Consider the following 26798-nt stretch of genomic DNA (forward strand, 5'->3'; position numbering starts at 1 on the left):
CCAGATCAGGGCCTAATATAAGGACAACTCAGAATATGCTATTTTGTTCTTCTGAAATCGGCTACATTTTCTTCATATCATGTTTCTTTAGACCTGTCTAAAATAAAGAATTGATTTATTGTGATGGTGTAGGCTATATTAAATAGATTTATTAGACTTTTTTAAATGTAGTGGCTTGTAGGCTTGTAGGCTATGCGTGGAAGCCAGGAGATTCTAAACGTGTTTATGTTAATTAACGGTCAATTACCGCGAGACCAGCAGTTATTTCAAATATATTTTGATTTGTTTAACTACATGATTCCATATGTATTATTTCATAGTTTTGATGTCTTCACTATTATTATACAATGTAAAAAATAAAGAAAAACCCTTGAATGAGTAGGTGTGTCCAAACTTTTGACTAGTACTATATATACATATCCTTTAAAAAATATATATTTCCCTTTATTACTTTCTACCCCTACCACCCCTCCCCTAATTGTAGTAAACTAGTGAACAACAACGCTTAGGCCTCTACTTCCATCTTATACATTCGATATACATTTTATTGACACAGTCAATTTTACAATAGTTCTATTTTGTTTGTTTTTACTCCTGAACAGGAATTCCTCTACCCTCAACCTCTCCGATCATTTCCATGATGTCCATCCGGTTTGCTTGTATATGCCATATCTTTCAAACTGTGCTCTTTCACAAAAGTTCTTAACCCCTATAACCAATATACGTATTATGGACACAGTATGTTTTACATTAGTTATCTTGTTGTTATTAGTCCCAACCTTCAGCTCAATTCAGCCGCTCCTATCTATCTCTTTACACCATCCATATTGGATTTCTATTTGCCATATCTTTTTGTACATTGATGTTTCACAAAGGTTCTGAACCTTTCTATTCTCATTGTTTCTACAGATTGTAAATTGAAAATAAACATTTTTGCTAAAAGTATTATTATATTATTGATCGATTGACTATGACTTTTCAGATCACCCAGTAGTGCTATCCGCAGGGTTAGCTGCAGGTACATTTTGCAATTCTTCAGCCATTCCTGGACCTGTGACCAAAAACAAGCTACAAATGGACAGTACCAAAACAAATAGAATGATTCTGTCTCTTCGCAGCAAAATCTGCAGAGCTGGGAAGATTGTATCTCCCATATAAATAACATTCTATTTGTTGCAAGAATTTTGTATGATAATTCCAGCGTTTCATTTTGCGTATCAGTTCATAAACACTATGCCATGGAATCGGTACGTCAAAAATCTCTTCCCAACTATTTTGCAATCTGTATGGGACGGCTGTCAATCCTTTGGTCCTTAAATGAAACTGGTCTACTTTTTTATTCATCACAATTTTCTTTAACCAATTATGATTTCAATGTGATATCATAATGAGTGATTAACAAAATAGTGTTGCGTTTACCTTTCCGCATTGGCGACCCACTTGAAACAAAATGCAACAATCCAAAATGTAGCTGGCTGTCTTCTACAAGTTGTCCTCTAACCAGTGATATACATATTATTCCCAGATTCCGTGCGTTTTTTCAGTAGTGTTAGTTTGAACAGGACGTGCAAAATGACTCCACCCATCTTGTTCTATTGATTTCAACGCTTTATCGATATTAGTGATTGACAAATAAGTGTTGCCTTTCTCTTTTCGTTTTGGCAACTCCCAAATCAAAATGCATCACTCCAAAATGTAGCTAACTGTCTTCATCAGATTGTCCTCTAACCAGTGATGTTAACAATATTTCCAATTTCCGTATGTTTTTTTAGTTGTGTTAGTTTCAGCAGCGCATTCAACCTGATTTCCCCCCCTAATCGATATGAGTGATTTATTGCCACTAGTCAAACCAACAGGGTTTTTGGTGCGTATGCAATATATAAGGTGCTTGTTTAAAAAAATACAAGTAATATTATTACTATTGTGGCACATAGTGGGGTCTGAAATTATTGACACCCTTGATAAAGATGAGCAAAAATGACTGTATAAAATAAATCATTCCAAATACTGAGCTAAATTGTATGCCATTTTTTGTGTGGAAATTATATTATTTTATACTAATACAATTGCTCAGAGAAAGAGATTTTGTTTAACATGTAATACAATTTTTCTCAAAAAGGTAGGCGTCAAAATTCTTCACACCCCTGTTTTCAATACCTTTCAATACCGCACCTTGCGAGGATAACGGCACTGAGCCTTTTTCTAAAATGTTTTATGAGTTGGAGAACACATTGGGAGGGATCTTAGACCATTCTTCCATACAGAATCCTTCCATATCCTTGATATCCTTCGTCTGTGCGTATAGACTGCCCTCTTCAATTTAAAACACAGGTTTTCAAGTCCGGAGACTGAGATGGCCAATTAACCATTTCTTTGTGGATTTTTATGTGTGCTTGGTTGTTATATAGAAGCGCCCCTGGACTAGTGAAGGCTCTATTTTCATGTCATCTGACCAAAGCACCGGTTCCAGTCCAAGTGCCAATGCCGTTTAGTCCAGGCGTTTACATTTGTTGGATGACATGAAAATAGAACTCTTTCAAATCAAATCCAATCTTATTGGTCACACATATTTAGCAGATGTTATTGCGGGTGTAGCGAAATGCTTGTGTTCCTAGCTCCAACAGTGCAGTAGTATCTAACAATTCACAACAATACACATACATCTAAAAGTAAAAGAATGGAATTAAGAAATAAATAAATATTAGGATGAGCAATGTCGGAGTGGCATTAACTAAAATACAGTAGAATACAGTATATACATATGAAATGAGTAAAACAGTATGTAAACATTATTAAAGTGGCTAGTGTTCCATTATTAAAGTGACCAGTGATTCCATGTCTATGTACCAATGGCGTTCAGTGCCGTTTAAGATGAGGGAGGATTATGAATTTTTTCATGAGCATAGCCTTATTTCTATTGCAGCATATTGGATGACTCTCATTCATATTCCATTCACCCAGTTCAATGTAACAGCGATAGGTTTAGGCTACTACATGATACTCAAATTTTCCCTATACCCATCATGAGGTTGCTACAACCTAGCCTATGAATGAAAGTTCACAACGTAGGTGCACACAGGTCGAGAGACAAATTTGAGGTGACAGACAATGACATTCAATACCGCCTTGCACACTCTTGCATGCTTCTAGCTGATCTAGGGTATAATCATTAGACCAACAGTTGCAAGCAAGAGTTTATATTGGACAAATTCAGGTATGTTTATCCCCGTTTTGTTCCATTTGCTTCCGTTTAAGAAACGTTTTTTCAACAGAATCAGTGGAATAAATACACCCCTGATCACGAGTAAACACTGTTCACTTTCATAGCAGCCAAGTTGTATTCCTTCTGGCATCTGTCCTCCTCACCTCTTCCCTTAGCTTGTGGACTTCAATGCACAACACATCAGCTGTATGTGACCTGGCAAAAAAAACGTTCCAAGCCAAACCGCTACACACAGCCTACATCGTTGTCACCATATTAGCTAAAATAATGTCATAGTCAGCAAAGCTAATAGAACTAACGCGTTAGTAAACCAGCTACAATCATGTAGTAACGTTACAGTGTACAGTCAGTAAGAAGTTACACCAGCGGGCCCCGGTGGCAATAAATTAGTAATACCAAAACACAGCTTACCTTGACTTGAAAGAGTTCCAGTGTTGTGTTGGAAAGTCATAGCCAGTTAGCTAACATAGCATCCCTCTGTTTGAGCAGGGTGTTTCAGTAGGCTAAACTAGCTAGCTGCATTTGCTAGCTAAGTAAGTGAAACTGAAAGTGGAAAAAAATGACAATCTCTCTCTCTATTTCTCTCTTGCTTCTCCTTCATTTTGGAAGAAATTAATTTGTACAACTATTGTTTTTCTCTCTCTTTGAGTCAACTACTCACTACATTTTATACACTGCAGTGCTAGCTAGCTGTAGCTTATGCTTTCAGTACTAGATTAATTCTCTAATCCTTTGATTGGGTAGACAACATGACAGTTCATGCTGCAAGAGCTCTGATAGGCTGGAGGACGTTCTCCGGAAGTTGTCATAATTACTGTGTAAGTCTATGGAAGTGGGTGAGAACCATGAGCCTCCTAGGTTTTGTATTGAAGTCAATGTATCCAGAGGAGGACGGAAGCTAGCTGTCCTCCGGCAACACCATGGTGCTACCCTACAGAGTGCTGTTGAGACTACTGTAGACCTTCTTTGCAAAATAGTGTGTTATAAACAATTATTTGGTGACATGATTATATTTAGTATAGTTTTACCTAATAAGGATAACTTTTTAAATGTTTTACAGTTTCAATTGTTATGAAATTCACTGAGGAGGATCCCCTTCCTCCTCTGAGGAGCCTCCACTGCTATGTACATAGGGCAGCAGCCTCTAAGGTGCAGGGTTGAGTAACCGGGTGGTAGCTGGCTAGTGATGGCTATTTAACAGTCTGATGGCCTTGAGATAGAAGCTGTTTTTCAGTCTCTCGGGCCCAGCTTTGATGCGTCTGTACTGACCTCACCTTCTGGATGATAGTGGGGTGAACAGGCTGTGTCTCGGGTGGTTGATGGCCTTGATGATCTTTTTGGCCTTCCTGTGACATCGGGTGCTGTAGTTGTCCTGGAGGGCAGGCAGTGTGCCCCCGGTGATGCGTTGGGCAGACCGCACCACCCTCTGGAGAGCCCTGCAGTTTCGGGCAGGGCAGTTGCCGTACCCGGACGGTGCAGTTGCCGTATGCACACGTGGTGGGTTTGGCATCAGAATGAGAATGCATGAGCAGTAAATAACCCTGTACCTACTGTAAAATATGGTGGTGGATGTTTGATGCTGTAGGGATATTTTGCTTCCTCTGGTCCTGGGGCCCTTGTTAAGGTCAACAGCATCATGAACATCAAAGTCCATAAATAAATTGTTAATTGGCCACAAAATCAACATTTTGCAAAGGCCATCTCAGTCTCTGGACTTGAAACCCATTGAAAAACCTGTGGTTTGAATTGAAGAGGGCAGTCCATAAGCGTAGACGAAGGATATCAAGGATCTAGAAGGATTCTGTATGGAGGAATGGTCTAAGATCCCTCCCAATGTGTTCTCCAACTCATAAAACATTTTAGAAAAATGCTCAGTGCCGTTATCCTCGCAAGATGAGGTATTGAAAGGTATTGAAAACAGGTGTGTCAATGATTTTGACCCCTACCTTTTTGAGAAAAATAGGTATTACTTGTTGAACAAAATCTCTTTCTCTGAGCAATTGTATTAGTATAAAATAATATAATTTCCCAATTTTTTTGAGCATACAATTTAGCTCAGTATTTAAATTATTTATTTTATACAGTCATTTTTGCTCATCTTTATCGAGGGTATCAATCATTTCAGACCCCACTGTATGTGTAGATAGTACATTTTTAGGTTTTCAAATATATCACAAACTGTTGATTTGGACACTTCAAAATGGTGTATTCACGTTGGGAGGGGGAGAGAGGGAGATCCAAGTATGTACAATGAGGGCCTGTTTGCTGATTCTCTGCTCTGAATGTTCCTAGTTATGTTCCTGTCGCTGTGAACGTCTGTTCCCCAGACCATTTTTATGTTTCACTGAGGTTCTTAGAAAGCTGAGAAGGTTGGAGTAGAAAGATATTTGCATCCGATGCAAATTATTGCACCAGTCGCTAGCGGCTGTTTGAAAGAGCCATGCCATGGAAAATCATAGTGACGTTTTGTTCAGAGAATAAAGATATGTAGCTGTAATCATAGCAGACTTCAACAGATTTCGGGACAGACACTATTGTGACCCATGTGACAGGAAGACAGAGTGAACCCAGAGGTTCTTCTTCTTCTTCTTCTTTTTCATATTCTTCTTCTTCTATCAGATACAAAAAATACATATTTTTCAACAGCTTTGCTGCCTTCTTCAGGGTTTCATCTCAATCTCAGTTCAGTTGCATAGCGCCATCAGAGGTAATGGTCATTGGCGTGTCTGTCTAGACCACTCTTCCTCAGCAAGTGTGACTGGCTAAATCCCAAATGACACCCTATTTCCTATATAGTGCACTACTTTTAAACAGTGCTCTGGTCTAAAAGTAATGCACTATATGGAATACGGTGCCATTTGGGACAGGGCCACTGACTGACCGCTGCTATCAGCTGGCCACTTAATCACCTTAGCTATTCGAGTATTAGATAAGCTGTTTAACGTCTTCTCTCCCTTCTGGGTCAATACTGTACAGTGCTGCTACTGTACAGGGGAAGTCTGATGTAAGGTGTTGGCACACAGTGGAAGAAAGCCTCTCAGTCAGGCGACTGGCTGCTCTTAATCTCCTTAAGGAGCCCTAATGGATGCTAGCTTATAGTCTGTTGTTATGGTGACACCACCAGCCCTACCCTGTTCATTCGCTGACACCCGGAAGTGAGGAAGAAGTGAGTCATGTACATATTTATAAAGAGAGATTTAAAAACAATTGCACAGTCACATGGCTGACCGAAAATAGTGCCATTTGGGACGCACCCAGTGTCTCTCCGGTCAGATGTTAGACTGAAGACTCTTCTTATAAATGAAAAGGGGACTTGGGGTCATTTCCTACTTGTTTGCTTGTAGTTAGTTATCTGATGTTCATGTTTATAACGTTAGCTGTGGAGGACCAAAATGCTCTGTGTTTCTCAAGTAGAATGTCCCGCACATGTTACATGTTGAATAACAGCATACACACACGCACACACACACACACACACACAAAATCACCATCAGCTCTGATCTACAACCATGGCACCATGGATATTATTCACACTCTCTCTCTCTCTCTCTCTCTCTCTCTCTCTCTCTCTCTCTCTCTCTCTCTCTCTCTCTCTCTCTCTCTCTCCATTTCTTCTCTCTTCTCTCTCCCCTCACAGCCAGGAACTTCAATGTCAATAAGTCAGAAGCCATGCTTCGAAAGGTAGGCCTAACACTCCCCCTCTCCTCTCCTATGTTGCTCTTATTGAAACGTATATGACTAGATCTGTTGTATATTTTAATTGCTACCGTTAGAGTAGCCCTGGTGTGACAAATGGTTTATCCAGCCAGTAATCTGAAATACTGTGGGGAAAAGCATGTGGGAAATATCAGGACATAGCCTCACCACAATACAATACAGGCGCTTTCAAAGAGTGGAGTGCGTCACATAAAAGTGCTCCTTAAAAAACAGAAATAAATCCATCACATTCATTTGATTCATCGCCTTTGCCCAGCCAAGAATGCTACTGTAGGGGAGAGTGGGGTAATTAATGCCAAAGGGCTAATTGAGCCACCCCTTGTTTCTTGGAAACCATACACAACATTAATCATGTGACCAAATATTTAGGAAGAGGTCATCATTTCATGGAGTCTGTGAAGGAAGAAACCACATAGAAGTGGTAAGCAAGTTAGGTCCAGAAAACTGATTTTCACAAAGTCAAATGCATTTAATGTGTTATATGTTTCATGATGCTTATATCTAAACCAAAGTAGATAGGTTTAAGACTGTTTTATACGTTAGTTGGGGTCCTAAATATAGCATGAGGTCTTAAACCTAATATGAAAGTGAATCCTTGTAGCTGTGTGGGCTAATATAGTCATAATGGTTGCTTTGGGGTAAATTGTGCCATTTGGCCAGGGGCAAGTTGAGCAAATGGCACAACATACCCCATACTAATGATGATTACATTTTGTCCATTTTATACAAAATATGCATAGTATTTTTGCAATTTGTCATGCATATGAACTCAAGGTATTGCATTTTTATTGTTACAGAGCAGAAATGATCATGCCTCATGTATACAAAAGTAAAACAAGCAGGGGTCTACCTGCAAAAGAGAGGCTATTATAGAGTAGCAGAGGCACACAAGGTCTTGTCTGATGACATGGAGTCTGAGCTTACTAAACATATCAAGAATCTCAGGGACCAATTTAATGGGCTTAGGAGCCTCAAATGCATAGAACTTGCCTACGAATTGAGGCGGCTCAACTTACACTGTCCCTATGCTCAGTTAACCCCATACCCGGGGTAAGTTGTGCTAAGAGACCACTGTTTTTGGACAAGCTATATTTTCAAAACGGTTATGTTTACATTAATTCAGATTATTTGAGGGGATACACAACATCCTAAAATGTATGTAGATGTCTTTGTAAAAAAGAATACTATATTTCTCTTGACATAGTGAAAAAATGGCTCAACATACCTCTCTCCCCCCTCTACGTTCATTATGTGATGTCATATTTTTGTTAGGCGTGAGATTGTTTGCCACAGTCTTACAGTACAACCAGCCTACACATCTTTGCACATGTTATACTAGACTCAGGAGGTGTGGCCCAGAGGCCAGAGCCTGTATTCATAAAGTAGGAGGGCTGTACTATGATCAGGCCCCCTCTGTTCAAACAGTGCCTTCAGAAAGTATTCACACCCCTTGACCTTTTCCACATTTTGTTGTGTTACAGCGTGAATTTAAAATTGATTAAATTGAGATGTTTTCTTACTGGCCTACACACAATCTGAAAAAGAAATTGTCGCCGACAGACATGGCAGCTCTGCTTCTATCTCCTAAGCAACTTTGCAGTATTAATTTTTTTTGTGTGTTATTTCTTACATTATTAGCCCAGGAAATATTTTGTGTTATTACATACAGCCGGAAATAACTTTAGGATATCAGAGTGGCAGTAACTCACCAGCATTAAAACCGGGAATACGACTTTCCCGAATTGGATCCTTTGTTCGTACCCCCCAGGGCAATTTAACTGATACACCGCCGGCGGAGAAGAGGTATTCGGAGTGGACTTCTAGTCCGACTCAGGAGGCGCGCACACCATCCACCGCTTCCGAGTATATTACTCGCTAATGTTCAGTCTCTGGATAGTAAAGTAGACGAGCTCAGGGTGAGAATCTCCTTCCAGAGAGACATCAGGGATTGTAACATACTCTGTTTCACGGAAACATGGCTCTCTCGGGATATACTGTCTTTGTCCATACAGCCAGCTGGGTTCTCAGTATATCGCGCAGACAGAAATAAATACTCTCCGGGAAGAAGAAAGGCAAGGGTGTTTCATTCATGATTAACCACTCACGGTGTGATTGTGATAACATATAGGAACTCAAGTCCTTATGTTCACCTGACCTAGAATACCTCACAATCAAATGCCGACAGTATTACCTCCCAAGAAAATTCTCTTCGGTTATAGTCACAGCCGTGTATATTCCCCCTCAAGCCGATACCACGACGGCCCTCAAACTTCACTGGACTTTATGCAAACTGGAAACCACATATCCTGAGGCCGCATTTATTGTAACTGGGGATTTTAACAAAGCAAATTTGAGGAAAAAGCTACCAAAGTTCTATCAACACATTGACTGTAGTACTCGCGCTGCTAAAACACTCAACCACTGCTACGCCAACTTCTGGGATGCCTACAAGGCCCTCCCCCACCCTCTCTTCGGCAAATCTGATCACGACTCCATTTTGCTCCTCCCTTCCTATAGGCAGAAACTCAAACAGGAAGTACCCGTGCTAAGGACTATTCAACGCTGGTCTGACCAATTGGAATCCACGCTTCAAGATTGTTTTGAACACGCAGACTGGGATATGTTCCGGGTAGCCTCTGAAAATAACATTGACGAATACACGGATACGGTGAATGAGTTTATTAGGAAGTGTATAGGAGATGTTGTACCCACTGTGACTATTAAAACCTACACTAACCAGAAACCGTGGATAGATGGCAGCATTCGTTCAAAACTGAAAGTGCGAACCACCGCATTTAACCATGGCAAGGTGACTGGGAATATGGCCGCATACAAACAGTAGCTCCTGAGTGGCGCAGTGGTCTAAGGCACTGCATCGCAGTGCAAACTGTGCCACTAGAGATCCTGGTTCGAATCCAGGCTCTGTCGCAGCCGGCCGTGACCGGGAGACACATGGGGCGGCGCACAATTGGCCCAGCGTCGTCCAGGGTAGGGGAGAGAATGGCCGGCAGGGATGTAGCTCAGTTGATAGAGCATGGCGTTTGCAACGCCAGGGTTGTGGGTTCGTTTCCCACGGGGGGGCAAGTATAAAAAAAAAAATATATATATGTATTCACTAACTGTAAGTCGCTCTGGATAAGAGCGTCTGCTAAATGACTAAAATGTAAAATGTAAATGATTCCCTCCTTAAGGCAATCAAACAGGCAAAACCTCAGTATAGAGACAAAGTGGAGTCGCAATTCAATGGCTCAGACGAGACGTATGTGGCAGGGTCTACAGACAATCACGGACTACGAAGGGAAAATGAGCCACGTCGCGGACACCGACGTCTTCCTTCCGGACAAGTTAAACACCTTCTTCGCCCGCTTTGAGGATAACACAGTACCACCGACGCAGCCCACTACCAAGGACTGTGGGCTCTCCTTCTCCGTGGCCGACGTGAGTAAGACATTTAAGCATGTTAACCCTTGCAAGGCTGCCGGCCCAGACGGCATCCCTAGCCGTGTCGTAAGAGCATGCGCAGACCAGCTGGCTGGAGTGTTTACGGACATATTCAATCACTCCCTATCCCAGTCTGCTGTCCCCACTTGCTTCAAGATGTCCGCTATTGTTCCTGTACCCAAGAAAGCAAAGGTAATTGAACTAAATGACTATTGCCCCGTAGAACTCACTTCTGTCATCATGAAGTACTTTGAGAGGCTAGATAAGGATCATATCACCTCTACCTTACCTGACACCCTAGACCCACTTCAATTTGCTTACCACCCCAATAGATCCACAGACGATGAAATTGCCATCGCACCTCACACTGCCCTATCCCATCTGGATACCTATGTAAGAATGCTGTTCATTGACAATAGCTCAGCATTCAACACCATAGTACCCTCCAAGCTCATCATTAAGCTCGGGGCCCTGGGTCTGAACCCCGCCCTGTGCAACTGGGTCCTGTACTTCCTGACGGACCGCCCCCAGGTGGTGAAGGTACGAAACAACACCTCCACTTCGCTGATCCTCAACACAGGGGCCCCACAAGGGTGTGTGCTCAGCCCCCTCCTGTACTCCCTGTTCAACCATGACTGCGTGGCGACGCACGCCTCCAACTCAATCATCAAGTTTGCAGACGACACAACAGTAGTAGGCCTGATTACCAACAATGACGAGACAGCCTACAGAAAGGAGGTGAAGGCCCTGCGAGTGTGGTGCCAGGAAAATAACCTCTCCCTCAATGTCGACAAAACAAAGGAGCTGATCGTGGACTTCAGGAAACAGCAGTGGAAGCATGCCCCTATCCTCATCGACGGGACCACTGTAGAGCAGGTGGAAAGCTTCAAGTTCCTTGGCGTACACATCACTGACGATCTGAAATGGTCCACCCACACAGACAGTGTGGTGAAGAAGGTGCAACAGTGCCTCTTCAACCTCAGGAGGCTTGGCACCTAAAACCCTCACAAACTTTTACAGATGCACAATTGAGAGCATCCTGTCGGGCTGTATCACCACCTGGTACGGCAACTGCACCGCCCGCAACCGCAGGGCTCTCCAGAGGATGGTGCGGTCTGCCCAACGCCTCACCGGGGGCAAACTACCTGCCCTCCTGGACACCTACAGCACCCGATGTCACAGGAAGGCCAAAAAGATAATCAAGGACAACAACCACCTGAGCCACTGCCTGTTCACCCCGCTATCATCCAGAAGGCGAGGTCAGTACAGGTGCATCAAAGATGGGACCGAGAGACTGAAAAGCAGCTGCTATCTCAAGGCCATCAGACTGTTAAATAGCAATCACTAGGCGGCTTCCACCCAGTTGCGTAACACTGCACCTTAGAGGCTGCTGCCCCATATACATAGACTTGAAATTACTGGCCACTTTAATAATGGAACACTAGTCACTCTAATAATGTTTACATATTTTTGCTTTACTCATCCCATATGTATGTACTGAATTCTATTCTACTGTATTTTAGTCTATGCCACTCCGACATTGCTCATCCTAATATTTATAATACTTATATATTCCTTAATTCCATTATTTTACTTTGAGGTTGTGTGTATTGTGTGTATTGTCGTGAATTGTTAGATATACTGCACTGTTGGAGCTAGAAACACAAGCATTTTACTACACCTGCAATAACATCTGCTAAACATGTGTATGTGACAAATGAAATGTGATTTGATTTGATTTGAATACCCTATAACGCATTATGTTTTTCAAAAATTGCACAAATTAAGAAAAAATGAAAAGCTGAAATGTCTATCAATAAGTTTTCAACCCCTTTGTTATGGCAAGCTTAAATACGTTTAGGAGTAAAAATGTGCTTAACAAGTCACATAATAAGTTGCATGGTAATAGTGGTAGTGATTGTTGAATGACTACCTCATCTCTGTACACCACACATACAATTATCTGTAAAGTCCCTCAGTCGAGCAGTGAATTTCAAACACAGATTCAACCACAAAGACCAGGGAGGTTTTCCAACGCCTCGCAAAGAAGGGCACCTATTGGTAGATGGGTACAGTTTTTAAAAGCAGATATTGAATATCCCTTTGAGCATGGTGAAATTATTAATTACACTTTAGATGGTGTATCAACACCAGTCAGTACAAAGATACATGCGTTCTTCCTAACTCAGTTGCCGGAGAGGAAGGACACTGCTCAGTGATTTCACCATGAGGCCAATGGTGACTTTAAAACAGTTACAGTTTAATGGCTGTGATAGGAGAAAACTGAGGATGGATCAACAACATTGTAGTTACTCCACAATACTAACCTATATGACAGAGTGAAAAGAAGGAAGCCTGTACAGAATAAAAATATTCCAAAACATGCATCTTGTTTGCAATAAGGCACTAAAGTAATACTGCAAAAAATGTGGCAAAGCAATTCACTTTTTGTCCTGAATACAAAGTGTTATGTTTGGGGCAAATCCAATACAACACATTACTGAGTACCACTCTCCATATTTTCAAGCATAGTGGTGGCTGCATCATGTTATGGGTATGCTTGTAATTGTTAAGGACTGGGGAGTTTTTCAGGATAAAAAAAGAAGCGTAATAGAGCTAAGCACAGGCAAAATCCTAGAGAAAAACCTGGTTCAGTCTGCTTTCCACCAGACACTGGGAGATGAATTCACCTTTCAGCAAGACAATAACCTAAAACACAAGGCCACATCTACACTGGAGTTGCTTACCAAGAAGACAGTGAATGTTCCTGAGTGGCTGAGTTACAGTTTTGACTTAAATCTACTTGAAAATCTATGGCAAGACCTGAAAATGGTTGTCTAGCAATGATCAACAACCAATTTCACAGAGCTTGAAGAATTTTGAAAAGAGTAATGGGCAAATGTTGCGCAATCCAGGTGTGGAAAGCTCTTAGAGACTTACCCAGAAAGAGTCACAGCTGTAATCGGTGCCAAAAAGTGCTTCTACAAAGTATTGACTCAAGGGTGTGAATACTTATGTAAATTTAGATATTTCTGTATTTCATTTTCAATAAATATGCTAAAATTTCTAAAATTAATTTAATCCGTTTTGAATTCAGGCTGTAACACAACAAAATGTGGAATAAGTCAAGGGGTATGAATACTTTCTGAATGCACTGTATACGTTTTATATCAACTGTATGATCTAAAAGGCAAAACGTCAGTGTGATGTGAGTGATTTGTGCTTTTTGAGGTTCGTTCAGTTTCGGTTCGATTATAAAAACATTATCACGGCTTTCGATTATAAAACACAAACATGAAATGCATTATGAAATAATGACATTACAATGATTTTAGAGCTTTTTAATGGAAATTCCAAAGCCAAAAATAGTGAACGTTCAATTGATAAAACATTGAAAATATTGGAAATTACTATGAAATAATAAAATATTTCATTAGTGTATATTACTTTGTTTTTATTTGATGACTTTATTATTTTTCATTCCTTAATGTAATAATCTCATCTCTGCTCAGGCAGTAGCATTGCAGTCAGCCAGTCAGCCAGCCAGGTCATCTATCGTTATGTGCTCCCCATACTGTACTGTCTTTAGTCATCCTATTTAGCTAGCCTGCCTAAGTATACTGCAGAACTGTCTGAGTAAATAATTTGACTAGTTCTTAAAAGTAGATGAGGCATACTTTCGCGAACTTTCTCTGTCCCTCTCGCTGTTGTGTTGTGTACATTCTGCTCGTATGTGGTCTATGCGGTCTGTGTTTATCTAACCTAACTTAGCAGGTGTAAAAGTGTATCGGTCCAGAGATCTGTATATAATGATGAGATCGCTCTAACAATGGGAGTTGTTGTCCCAAGGGCCGGAAGGAAGGCAACAAGCTTAGGTCCAAAATAATCCCATAGAAACGTATTGTGTTTATTTTAGACAGATTTAGGCAAGAATGAAGCTTCTCGCTTTGACTCTTCTTATCTGATCCGTCTGTCTGTCTGAGCAAAAAAACTGGCACAATGGCATGTGGTCATTGTAGTTCATTACCACATTTCTGCGGTCAACTAGGTTGAATATTTGTTTAATGAAAACTACAACTCCCTTCAGCCCAGCGTCCCACATAGTTCTTGACTTGATTTCTCTCGTGAATGATTTGATATCTCTCTAGAGAAAGGGCGCGTTGGGCTCACAAAAAAAAACATAACTAAATGTAATTCAAGTAATTGAACCAATGACGGTCAATTAGTTCTTTAACAACCCAACAAATTACCAAATGTCGGTTAATCGCTCAGCACTACCATTTCCTGAAGTGTGTAACGTATTATCCCCTTCATGCTGATGGGGCATTTATGCAGGTAATAGTCACACTGGCAGTCTAAACCTACTGATCCACTTAACTCACCATAGTCACTGTTCTTCTGACACAAACAGTGTGTTTGTGTCCGTGAGAGAGATTTCAATCCATTACATGTAAAACTATTAGGGCCATTCATGTTCTGTCATGATTTATTTCCAGCACCTTGACTTCAGGAAACACATGAAAGCAGACACAATCACCACAGAATGGCAGCCTCCAGAGGTATGACAGTCTTTTATCACCCTTATTCAATGTACCTATTAGCAGACTATATTTGTTTATTTTTCCATTCCTAAAATATCAGGTAGGCCTAAATACTGAAATAGTTTAAATTTGACTGTATAATAGTGCCATGGTATTAGTCTGTTACCATGGTGTTAATAGTGTGTTTCCATTGTATTTGTGTCCAGGTTATTGAGAAGTACCTGTCTGGTGGGATGTGCGGGTACGACCGGGAGGGAAGCCCCATCTGGTGGGATGTCATCGGCCCTGTGGACCCTAAGGGCCTCTTCCTGTCTGCCTCTAAACAGGAGTTCATCAAGTCTAAGATCAGAGACTGTGAGATGCTGCAGAAGGAGTGTGACCTGCAGTCTGAGAGGGTATGGGAAGGTTTCATTCATAGAAATAGAATTACTAGAATGGGGATTCCCATTTAAATAAATGAGACCATTATCTATGGTTTCAGTACTGTATGTGGAGGGCCAGGAGTTGTACATGAACATACAGTGTGTTTGACAAGACCAGGAAAAACACCTGGCACCAATCTTACTGCGATTCGATTCCACCAATGAAGTGTTCCTGTAGAATCTTTGTCATCCTTGTTGAAAACCCTACCTATGGTCACAGATCTGACATACACTATATGTACAAAAGTATGTGGACACCCCTTCAAATTAGTGGATTCGGCTATTTCAGCCACATTCATTGCTGACAGGTGTATAAAATCGAGCACACAGCCATGCAATCTCCATAGTCAAACATTGGTAGTAGAATGGCCTTACTGAAGAGCTCAGTGACTTTCAATGTGGCACCGTCATAGGATGCAACCTTTCCAACAAGTCAGTTCATAAATTCTTGCCCTGCTAGAGCTGCCCTGGTCAACTGTAAGTGGTGTTATTGTGAAGTGGAAACGTCTTGGAGCAACAACGGCTCAGCCACGAAGTGGTAGGCCACACAAGATCACAGAACGGGACCGCCAAATGCGGCTGCTCAGCCATGAAATGGGTTTTCATGGCTGAGCAGCCGCACACAAGCCTAAGATCACCATGCACAATGCCAAGCGTCGGCTGGAGTGGTGTAAAGCTCCAGATTCTTCAAATTAGCCACCCTTTGCCTTGATGACAGCTTTGCACACTCTTGACATTCTCTCAACCAGCTTCACCTGTAATGCTTTTCCAACAGTCTTGAAGGAGTTCCCACGTATGCTGAGCACTTGTTGGCTGCTTTTACCTTCACTCTGCGGTCCGACTCATCCGAGACCATCTCAATTTGGTTGAGGTCGGGGGATTGTGGAGGCCAGGTCATCTGATGCAGCACTCCATCACTCTCCTTCTTGGTAAAATAGCCCTTACCCAGCCTGGAGGTGTGCTGGGTCATTGTCCTGTTGAAAAACAAATGATAGTCCCACTAAGTCCAAACCAGATGGGATGGCGTATCGCTGCAGAATGCTGTGGTATCCATGCTGGTTAAGTGTGCCTTGAATTCTAAATAAATCACAGACAGTGTCACCAGCAAAGCACCCCCAGACCATAACACCTCCTCCTCCATGCTCATCCGTTCACCCACACCACGTCTCACAAAGACACGGCGGTTGGAACCAAAAATCTCCAATTCGGACTCCAGACCAAAGGACACATTTCCACCAGTCTAATGTCCATTGCTTGTGTTTCTTGGCCCAAGTGAGTCTCTTCTTCTTATTGGTGTCCTTTAGTAGTGGTTTCTTTGCAGCAGGCCTGATTCACACAGTCTCCTCTGAACAGTTGATGTTGAGATGTGTCTGTTACTTGAACTCTGTGAAGCATTTATTTGGGCTGCAATTTCTGAGGCTGGTAACTAATTAACTTATCCTCTGCAGCAGAGGTAACTCTGGGTCTTCCATTCCTGTGGCGGTCCTCATGAGAGCCAGTTTCATCATAGTGCTTGATGGTTTTTGCGACTGCACTTGAAGAAACTTTCAAAGTTCTTGAAATGTTCCATATTGACTGACCTTCATGTCTTAAAGTAATGATGGACTGTCGTTTCTCTTTGCGTATTTGAGCTGTTCTTGCCATAATATGGACTTGGTCTTTCACCAAATAGGGCTATCTTCTTTATTCCACCCCCTACCTTTTCACAACACAACTGATTGGCTCAAACGCATTAAAAAGGAAAGAAATTCCACAAATTAACTTTTAAGAAGGCACACCTGTTAATTGAAATGCATTCCAGGTGACTACCTCATGAAGCTGGTTGAGAGAATGCCAAGCGTGTGCATAACTGTCATCAAGGCAAAGGGTGGCTATTTGAAGAAACTCAAATATAAAATATATTTTTATTTGTTTAACACTTTCTTGGTTACTACATGATTCCATATGTGTTTATTCTACAATGTAAAAAATAGTAAAAATAAAGAAAAACCCTTGAATGAGTATGTAGTGTGTATGTGTGTATATATATATATATATATATATATATATATATATATATATATATGTGTGTGTGTGTATTTGTTGGGCTATATAGATTGTTTATTTGTATTTACCTTAGGTTATTCTTCAGAGTCAAGTATATTTGTCCAGGCCTCAATTATTCCTTGACTAGCACCATTCATTCTCGCTGTCGATATTTCTAATGTTATAACTTCTAACATAACTGTATCCACTGGTGAGTTGGGAGAGAGTTAGGTGATTGCCATCTAAGAGCCAACATCTTTTTTGTCCACATACTTTTGGTCATGTAGTGTACTTTTATTAATACTTTTCCTCTCCCTTCCACTTTCTGTTTTCTGCCTTCCCTCTCATTGCTCGCTTTCTCTCTCCGCCCTCCATCTTTCTCTCTCCGTCTCTCTCGCTCTCTCTCTCTCCTCCAGCTCGGGAGGCATGTGGAAGCCATCACTATGATCTATGACTGTGAGGGTCTGGGTCTCAAACACTTGTGGAAGCCTGCCATCGAGACTTACGGAGAGGTACAAACACACACACACACACACACACACACACACACACACACACACACACACACACACACACACACACACACACACACACACACACACACACATTCTCTCTCAAACACACACACACTGTTCTGTTGAATCCAGAGGGGGAAAGTGATCTGAGATGATACTGTTTGATCAAAGTGTTGTATCCTTACAGATCCTGACCATGTTTGAAGATAACTACCCTGAGGGCCTCAAGAGACTGTTTGTCATTAAAGGTACGTTTCAACACCACTTTATCATCATATCAAGCTATTATATCTGGATGTGGAGAAATGATCTGGAGAAGACAAACCATGCTATCGTTTCTCTGTGCATTTGAAAAAGATAGATCCTAAAGAAACCATGAATAACGGACATGACTCTTTTTAAAGATTGAATCCGCATTTGGGGAAACAGAGCCACTGTTCGCCCCAGCGCCTTTGTTTTGTTGATGAAACGGAGAAGAGGAGTGTCCGGCAGCGTTTCAAAAAAATGCAGTACATATTCTGCTGTTCTATCACGCGTGCAATGATGTCAGAGGGGAAAAAAAACTGTGTTCGTTGTTTGCAGTAACTTCTTTGTTGTTGTAATATCCCAAACGGAGGTGGCAGTTTCACCAATTAAGGATTCCAGAGGGAGGTGTTACACCTTAGTATCCCAGTAGTAAACTTACTTATGTTGTGTGTCTCACATCTCTCAAACTGTTCTCTCTTCTCCACTCCTCAGCCCCCAAGCTCTTCCCCGTGGCCTACAACCTCGTCAAGCACTTCCTGAGTGAGATCACCCGCAACAAGATCATTGTCCTGGGGGGTGAGACTTCCTTATTTACATTGGAATGTTCCCATAAGAATATACTGTTCTGGCCTCCCGAGTGGCACAGCTGCCTGTGGCACTGCATCACAGTGCTAGAGGCGTCACTACAGACCCGGGTTCGATTCTAGGCTGTGTCGCAGCCGGCCGCGACCGGGAGACTCAAGAGGCGGAGCACAATTGGCCAGCGTCGTCCAGGTTAGGGGAGGGTTTGGCTGGCCGGGATGTTGTTGTACCATCGCACTCTAGCGTCTTCTTGTGGCGGGCCGGGCTCATGCACGCTGACTTTGGTCGCCAGCTGGACGGTGTTTCCTCCGACACATTGGTGTGGCTGGCTTCCGGGTTAAGCGAGCAGTGTGTCAAGAAGCAGTATGGCTTGGCAAGGTTGTGTTTCAGAGGACGCATGGCTCTCGACCTTCGCCTCTCCCGAGTCTGTACAGGAGTTGCAACGATGGGACAAGACTGTAACTACTAACTGGATATCATGAAATTGGGGAGAAAAAGGGGTAAAAAGTACAAAAAAAACAACAACAATTTTTTTTATATATATATACTGTTCTAGAATGCTGAATCATGTCAGCTCTATGCATGCTATGCATGGCATTTATATTACAGTAGCAACATTCCATACATTGTGAATACATACAGTATATGGTTGCACCGTCTCTAACGCTACACAGCTTAACCCTACAGGTAGATAAAGGTAATGAATGCACTCACTAAGTCGCTCTGGATAAGAGCGTCTGCTAAATGACTCAAACGTAAAACGGTAGCATCAGTCTCTCTATCTCTTTACCTGTCTGTTCTGCAGCCAACTGGCAGGAGGTGTTGCTGAACTACATAGACCCAGAGCAGCTTCCTGCTGCGTACGGAGGGAAACTCACCGACCCGGATGGGGACTCTCGCTGTAGGACCAAGGTGAGCTCACACCACCAGGAAGTGGGATGCTTTTTTCATAACCCCCCCTGGAAATGAGAGGGCTTGCAGTGCCACCTATTAGTAGTTGCTCAACACCTGCCTAAGGGCTTTTGCAGTAGGAAGGACTCAAAATGCAGCAATATAGAAGCCATGCTGTGAGATGAGAGCAGCTTTGCTTTGCTGCATGCAACCACAAGATACTGCAGGCAGGACTAGTGTTCCTACGCTACATCCTGCTGCTAGTGAGGTCAGTGGAATCTCTGTAAGACTGTTGGACTTGTATGTATGATCCATTGAGATTGTGGGCTGTATAGCATAATGAAACAATTTACAATGAGTCTTGACAGGCTTTTTGTTCCTTCTGGTCATTGAGATGTTATAGGAGCTCCAGATGGTTTCCTCTGAGTCTGCTTCAACAGGTACAATCTGCTGATTGGGTATTTTTCGTAGACAATGCCACTTGGATATCTCATGGATCTGCTTATTTTTGCTCTTCAGTTCAATTCTGCCTTGCCACACGTGACCTTGCTGCCAGCCAGCCAGCTACCACCTCCCAATGGCCCATTAGTCAACTACCTGCCAATAGATGCCATAAAAGTTGCTAGTTGGATCTAGATGCCGGCTTGGGCAGACTCATGCAGTTACATTTTAAAAGTTCTTACCTAGGAAACTGACCCTTGGTCTGATGTCTCTGTAGATACATAGGTAGAGATGTCTTCCTAACCCGGAGAGGAGCAGGAGGAGTAGGAGGACAGGTCTTTGTCATCCCAAATGAGACCCAGGAAATGACCCAGGACCAACCTTTTTCCCTTTTGGAATCTTCCAGAAGACTAAGATTCTTCGGACTGAAATTCTCCCTACCTTCATGATTCCATTTTACTCAACTGAGTCATTTAGCCTTTCAACACAGGATTGAACAGGAACTTTAGCTTTTATCATTAGTAGCTATCCTATGGGGTTCTATGGAGTGTTTAGATCAGGGACTTAATTGGTAATCTCGGTTAACCCAGAACTAAATTATTGTGTAATTTGGTCAGATGCCATTTGTTAGGTTCTGAACAAACAGAATAAAAACTCAAATGGATGACAAAAAAAAGCTCAAACCCAAGTTTATTAACCCACTGGGTCATACAGCTGCAAAGATGAGGTATGATTACACTAGCACATGTCTTTTATATTTCAAATTATTATAAAAAATTCTTGCAACCAATATAATGACTACATTCGTAAAGTATTCAGACCCGTTGACTTTTTCCACATTTTGTTACGTTACAGCGTTATTCTAAAATGGATTTTAAATATAATAATCCTCATCAAACTACTCACAATACCCCATAATGACAAAGCGAAAACAGGTTTTTAGACATTTTTGCAAAAACAAATACCTTATTTACATAAGTATTCAGACCCTTTGCTATGAGACTCAAAATTGAGCTCAGGTGCATCCTGATTCCATTGATCATCCTTGAGATGTTTCTACAACTTGATTGGAGTCCACCTGTGGTAAATTAAATTGATTGGACATGATTTGGAAAGGCACACACCTGTCTATGTTAAGGTCCCACAGTTGAGCTATGAGGTCGAAGGAATTTTCCATAGAGCTCCGAGACAGGATTGTGTCGAGGCACAAATCTGGGGAATGGTACCAAAAAATGTCTGCAGCATTGAAGGTCCCCTAGAGCTGGCTGCCCGGCCAAACTGAGCAATAGGGGGAGAAGGGCCTTGGTCAGGGAGGAGACTAGTACCTGATGGTCACTCCTCTGTGGAGATGGGAGAACCTTACAGAAGGACAACCATCTCTGCAGCACTCCACCAATCAGGCCTTTATGGTAGAGTGGCCAGACGGAAGCCACTCCTCAGTAAAAGGCACATGACAGCCCGCTTGGAGTTTGCCAAAAGGCACCTAGAAGACTCTCAGATCATGAGAAACAAGATTCTCTGGTCTGATGAACCCAAGATTGAACTCTTTGGCCTGAATGCCAAGCGTCACGTCTGGAGGAAACCTGGCACCATCCCTACGGTGAAGCATGGTGGTGGCAGCATCATGTTGTGGGGATGTTTTTCAGTGGCAGGGACTGGGAGACTAGTCAGCGTTGAGTGAAAGATGAATGGAGCAAAGTACAGAGAGATCCTTGATGAAAACCTGCTCCAGAGTGCTCAGGACCTCAGACTGGGGCGAAGGTTCACCTTCCAACAGGACAACAACTCTAAGCACACAGCCAAGACAATTTAGGACTGGCTTTGGGACAAGTCTCTGAATGTCCTTGAGTGGCCCAGCCAGAGCCCGGACTTGAACCCGATTGTACATATCTGGAGAGACCTGAAAATAGCTGTGCAGCGACGCTCCCCATCCAACCTGACAGAGCTTGAGAGGATCTGCAGAGAAGAACTGGAGAAACTCCAGCTGCCAAAGGTGCTTAAACAAAGTACTGAGTAAAGGGTCTGAATACTTATGTAAATGTGTATATTTCTGTTGTTTTCTGGGGTTTTTTGCACACATTTTAAAAAAAAACTGTTTTTGCTTTGTCATTATGGGGTATTGTGTGTAGATTGTTGAGGGAAAAAAACAATTTCATCAATTTTAGAATAAAATGTCTTCCAAGTCAAGGGGTCTGAATAGTTTCCGAATGCACTGTATATACAAAAGTATGTGGACACCCCTTCAAATCAGCCACACTTGTTGCTGATAGGTGTATAAAATTGAGCACACCGCCATGCAATCTCCATAGACAAACATTGGTAGTACAATTGGCCTTACTGAAGAGGTCAATGACTTTCAACGTAGCACCATCATAGGATGCCACCTTTCCAACAAGTCAGTTCGTCAAATTTTGCCCTGCTAGAGCTGCCTCGGTCAACTGTAAGTGCTGTTGTTGTGAAGTGGAAACGTCTAGGAGCTCAGCCGTGAAGTGGTAGGCCACACAAGCTCACAGAATGTGAATGCCGAGAGCAGAAGCGTGCAGCGCGTAATCATTGTTTTCCTCGGTTGCAACACTCACTACCGAGTTCCAAACTGCCTCTGGAAGCAATGTCAGCACAAAAACTGTTCGTCGGGAGCTTCATGAAATGGGTTTCCATGGCCGAGCAACCGCACACAAGCCTAAGATCACCATGAGCAATGTCAAACGTTGGTTGGAGTGGTGTATATCTCGCCCCCATTGGACTCTGGAGCAGTGGAAACGAGTTCTCTGGAGTGGTGAATCACACTTCACCATCTGGCAGTCCGACGGACAAATCTGGGTTTGGCGGATGACAGGAGAACGCTACCTGCCCGAATGCATAGAGCCAACTGTAAAGTTTGATGGAGGAGGAATAATGGTCTGGGGCTGTTTTTCATGGTTCGGGCTAGGCCCCTTAGTTCCAGTGAAGGGAAATCTTAACGCTACAGCATACAATGACATTTTAGACGATTCTGTGCTTCTAACTTTTTGGCATCAGTTTGGGGAAGGCCCTTTCCTATTTCAGCATGACAATGCCCCCGTTCACAAACCGAGGTCCATACAGAAATGGTTTGTCGAGATCGGTGTGGAAGAACTTGCCGGGCTTGCACAGAGCCCTGACCTCAATCCCATCGAACACCTTTGGGATGACTTGGCACGCTGTTGTTTCTGATGAAGCATTTTAGATACAGTATGTAATAGTCGACGGAGGTTATCCAAGGTTAAAAGTTTTTTAACAAACCCGCTTTGGTTGTGTGGACCAATTTGGGTAAGTCTCCAATCTGGGTAAGTTGGGACGACAACTTTTTGAAAAACAGTTTAATATCTGTGTTTATCAAAGATAGTGAGAACAGTGGGTGGCCCCCCCTCCCCTGTTCCCCCCGCTATGCACTATCATTACAGGGTTGCAGCATAACGGGGATTGGCAGCCTTAAACATGGAGTCTCTTAAGCAGCATGTTTTTTTTAGATCTTAAGGTATTAAAAAAGAAATAAAGTAAAAGCTAAAATAAGAAACCATTTTCAGACCTTTACAGTTTAGTTAGCAGACTTGATGAGTTAGGATGGTTAATGAAGAAAAATGAAAGAAAAAGTCAATATAACAGTCCTAAACAGTCAAATAGAATGGCTGTAGGAGCAATAGCACTTAATCCATTGTCATAATTTATTATTAGCAATATGGTTTATATGACCTTGAAAATAAATTTGCCCTCCATTTTTGTTAAGCATTTAACACTACAACTGCCTGGCCTTTGAGCCTGTTGGTACCCACTAAAGAACGTTGCCAGGCGTTCCCTTTAGCATACGCATGAGAAGCATATCAACCCGCAAGGTGCGCAAACATAAGCACCAATACTTGATAAATAGTGCATAAACAATTGTAACGCATGAAGAAATATTTGTGGAAATATATCCATGTAAAAATATAACAACAATAGTTATTTGTTTAGATAGAGTCAAGGATATGTTTTGTATAATTCTAGTGAAAAACGTAGGCCTAAAGCCAATTTTCGACACTTCCAGCCAATGACCATCAACATTCTAACAGTCTAATAAATATATAAATGTTTAAAAAAAAAAAATAATAATAATAAAATACATTTCATATACAGTATGCTATCTGAATAATAATCATTTGGTTGTGTTTATAAAAGCCTTAGCTAACGTTAGAATACTAAAACAACTATTATTTCAAAGAACATAATAGCATTTTCATCAGTTTATGTTACTCTAGGCTACAAGTAAAACGAAAAACCACTAGTTCAAGTCCATCACAAAGAAGTCCATTATAATTTCGTTTTTGGCAGGTCTAAAGAAACATTGTGAATATAAGAAAATGTATTTAAAAGAAAACAGAATAGCATTTTAAAACTTTATTATATTACTAGTCTTATAGCCAGAGCAATACTTCTGTGCGAGTGGTCATGTGCTGAATGAATGAACAGCACAGATATTCTTGGAAAAAGTGAAATTTTGAAATATAGCTGCACCTCTTGAATTTTGAGTTTTTTGACAAAGGTAAGTGTCATAGAAACTGCAGAATATGATATGTCTGATACTATATAGAAATCAAAATGTTTTAACTGCAGGAGGAGATTTTTGATAAAGGGATGCTCCATTCCTTGCATCTGTCAATTACAAGATGTGCCCATCTCTTCATGTACAATTTGACAACTGATAATATTGTCACTCATCAGACTATTGTCAATTTAATCTTGTCTATAGGCTAAATATTATTATGTGTGAAATTAGTTTCATTTAGGTGTAGTTTTGATGGGCCGGCTACGCAGTCTGACTGGCATAGTTTGTTTCCCCTCACTCATCAACTTGGATAGGGTCAAGGATAGCGTTTGCATTATTCTAAAGGCCTACTGCAAGACCTAGCATGTTTTAGTTTCCCTTACAATACATGTGATTAGTAATAGAGTTATAGTAAATAAAACAGCAATCAAGAGGAAGAAAAAACTAAAGCAATTGTGTAGTAGCTCAGATGGGACTGGCAATTCTTACTTCTTGACTTCTCTGTGAATATGAAGAACTGAGGCTCAGACCAAAGTGGCCTTGTTGGCCTCATAAAGACCAAAGTCTCATCAGATACATTTTATTAGTTTTGACATGTCTCTACATTCTGCCACAGTCAAGGTTCAAGATTTCCACAGCTTCTAGTAGTTCTACATTCAATGTGTAGAATGTTGCAACTTCTGCTGTGACTGTGAGGCACTAGAAGGTCGTGCAGACATTTATAGCCTATATACTGTAGAGTGAGATAAGACTGGGGTCTGTGTGTACAGTACAGGCAGATTTATGCAACGGTCAGTCAAATTTGAAAGATCATTTTTAACACGTTTACCGTTGGCAGTGCCACAAATGCGTTTGGATCAGGGTCCTGTTTGTGTCTGCACCTGTGCTCAGCTCAACATTCCCCATGGCTTGCTGTGTTATCCTAGACATGTAATGAATGGTCTTGTGTGATTTGACTGTGGACCTACGCTAATTGCCCTCTGCTTATGGTTGAAGTGAACCATCCCATCTTTCTGTCCCTTACTGCCTCCCGTTGGTGCTTCTCAATTACTGCTGCAACCAGCATTTTTACTCATCTGTCTGTGTTTGGTCAGTCAGTATTTCCAAAATCCTTGGTTTGCTTGAGCTGAGGGCTCAGGCTCTTTAGGAAGATCATTAGCCAGTAAGGACAGTGGTCGAAGAACAATTGTTAGTCTTGTTATTATGCAAATAAATTACAAAATAAAACCTCTGGGGCTGATACTCTGGACTTTTATTTCTAAACTGAAAGTATGTGAACCTCAAAAGCCTATGATAAAACATGTAACCGCAGTAGATTCATAGTAGTAGAAAGTAAAGCTTTCTTTTGTATTTCCTCGTAAGTTCTTCCCTAACATTGTCCCTGCGGACTTCCATAGCATTTTTTATCAGCTAACCCCGCAACATCCTTACTCTGTCTATATATGTGTGTATTCAAGATCCACTATGCAGGGACAGTGCCTACGTCCTACTATGTTCGTGAGTCAGTGAAGGTGGACTATGAACAGTGTCTAACAGTCAGCCGTGGCTCCTCACAGCAACTAGAATATGAGATCCTCTTCCCTGGCTGTGTGCTCAGGTGAGTGGACAGTTATTACTACCGCTATTACTCTCTTTCTCTCCCATCCTCTTCCTCTGTCTTACCTCTCTCTAACCCCACTCTGTCCTGTTCTATCTCGGCCTCCCTTTCCTTCCCCACCTTTCTTTTCCTCTCGATCTCTTTATCCCTTTATTGAAAAATGTATGCACTCACAAACTGTAAGTCGCTCTGGATAAGAGCGTCTGCTAAAATGACTCAAATGTAGTATAGGGTAGCCCTGCATCGAGTCGGATACCCATGGTTCCCTGTGGTTGACCTGCAAAAAAGTCAGCTGGCGGGTGGAATGAAAACATTCTTTCAACCCACGGGTCGGCTGGCGGTTCAGAACAATTATATTGCGTGTCGTAAACGTTTTAAATCCAGATAAAAAAAAAAAATTACAAACCCAGGAGCTTGTAGTGTTGCATTGTGTTGCGAATTCCATTCGGTGAGCGGTGAGGCAGACATATAAGCTACCAGCCACGCATGCAGTTGATCAGGGAACTGTCCATTATTTGTGTGGAGCTGAAATGTATCCCCCCACACGAGAATACGTTGCCAGGTGTACTTTCCCTGGCTAGCATAGCTCATGTGAAAATGGCCAACGTAGGTATTTG

General features: G+C 41.8%; 1 protein-coding gene across 1 annotated transcript in view; it reads left to right on the top strand.

Annotated features, from left to right (window-relative positions):
• LOC311141765 (SEC14-like protein 2) overlaps positions 1 to 26798 on the top strand; it is a 43984-nt gene that overhangs the window by 11577 nt on the left and 5609 nt on the right. Inside the window, exons 3-10 of the mRNA XM_084177209.1 lie at positions 6861 to 6904; positions 14878 to 14940; positions 15129 to 15317; positions 17786 to 17881; positions 18072 to 18132; positions 18623 to 18706; positions 19518 to 19624; positions 26042 to 26181. Of these exons, the coding sequence (XP_084033335.1) occupies positions 6861 to 6904; positions 14878 to 14940; positions 15129 to 15317; positions 17786 to 17881; positions 18072 to 18132; positions 18623 to 18706; positions 19518 to 19624; positions 26042 to 26181 (784 nt within the window). The remainder of the gene's footprint in view (positions 1 to 6860; positions 6905 to 14877; positions 14941 to 15128; positions 15318 to 17785; positions 17882 to 18071; positions 18133 to 18622; positions 18707 to 19517; positions 19625 to 26041; positions 26182 to 26798) is intronic.

Source organism: Coregonus lavaretus (genome assembly GCF_964263955.1).
Source record: "Coregonus lavaretus genome assembly, chromosome: 14".
Taxonomy (NCBI): Eukaryota; Metazoa; Chordata; class Actinopteri; order Salmoniformes; family Salmonidae; genus Coregonus; species Coregonus lavaretus.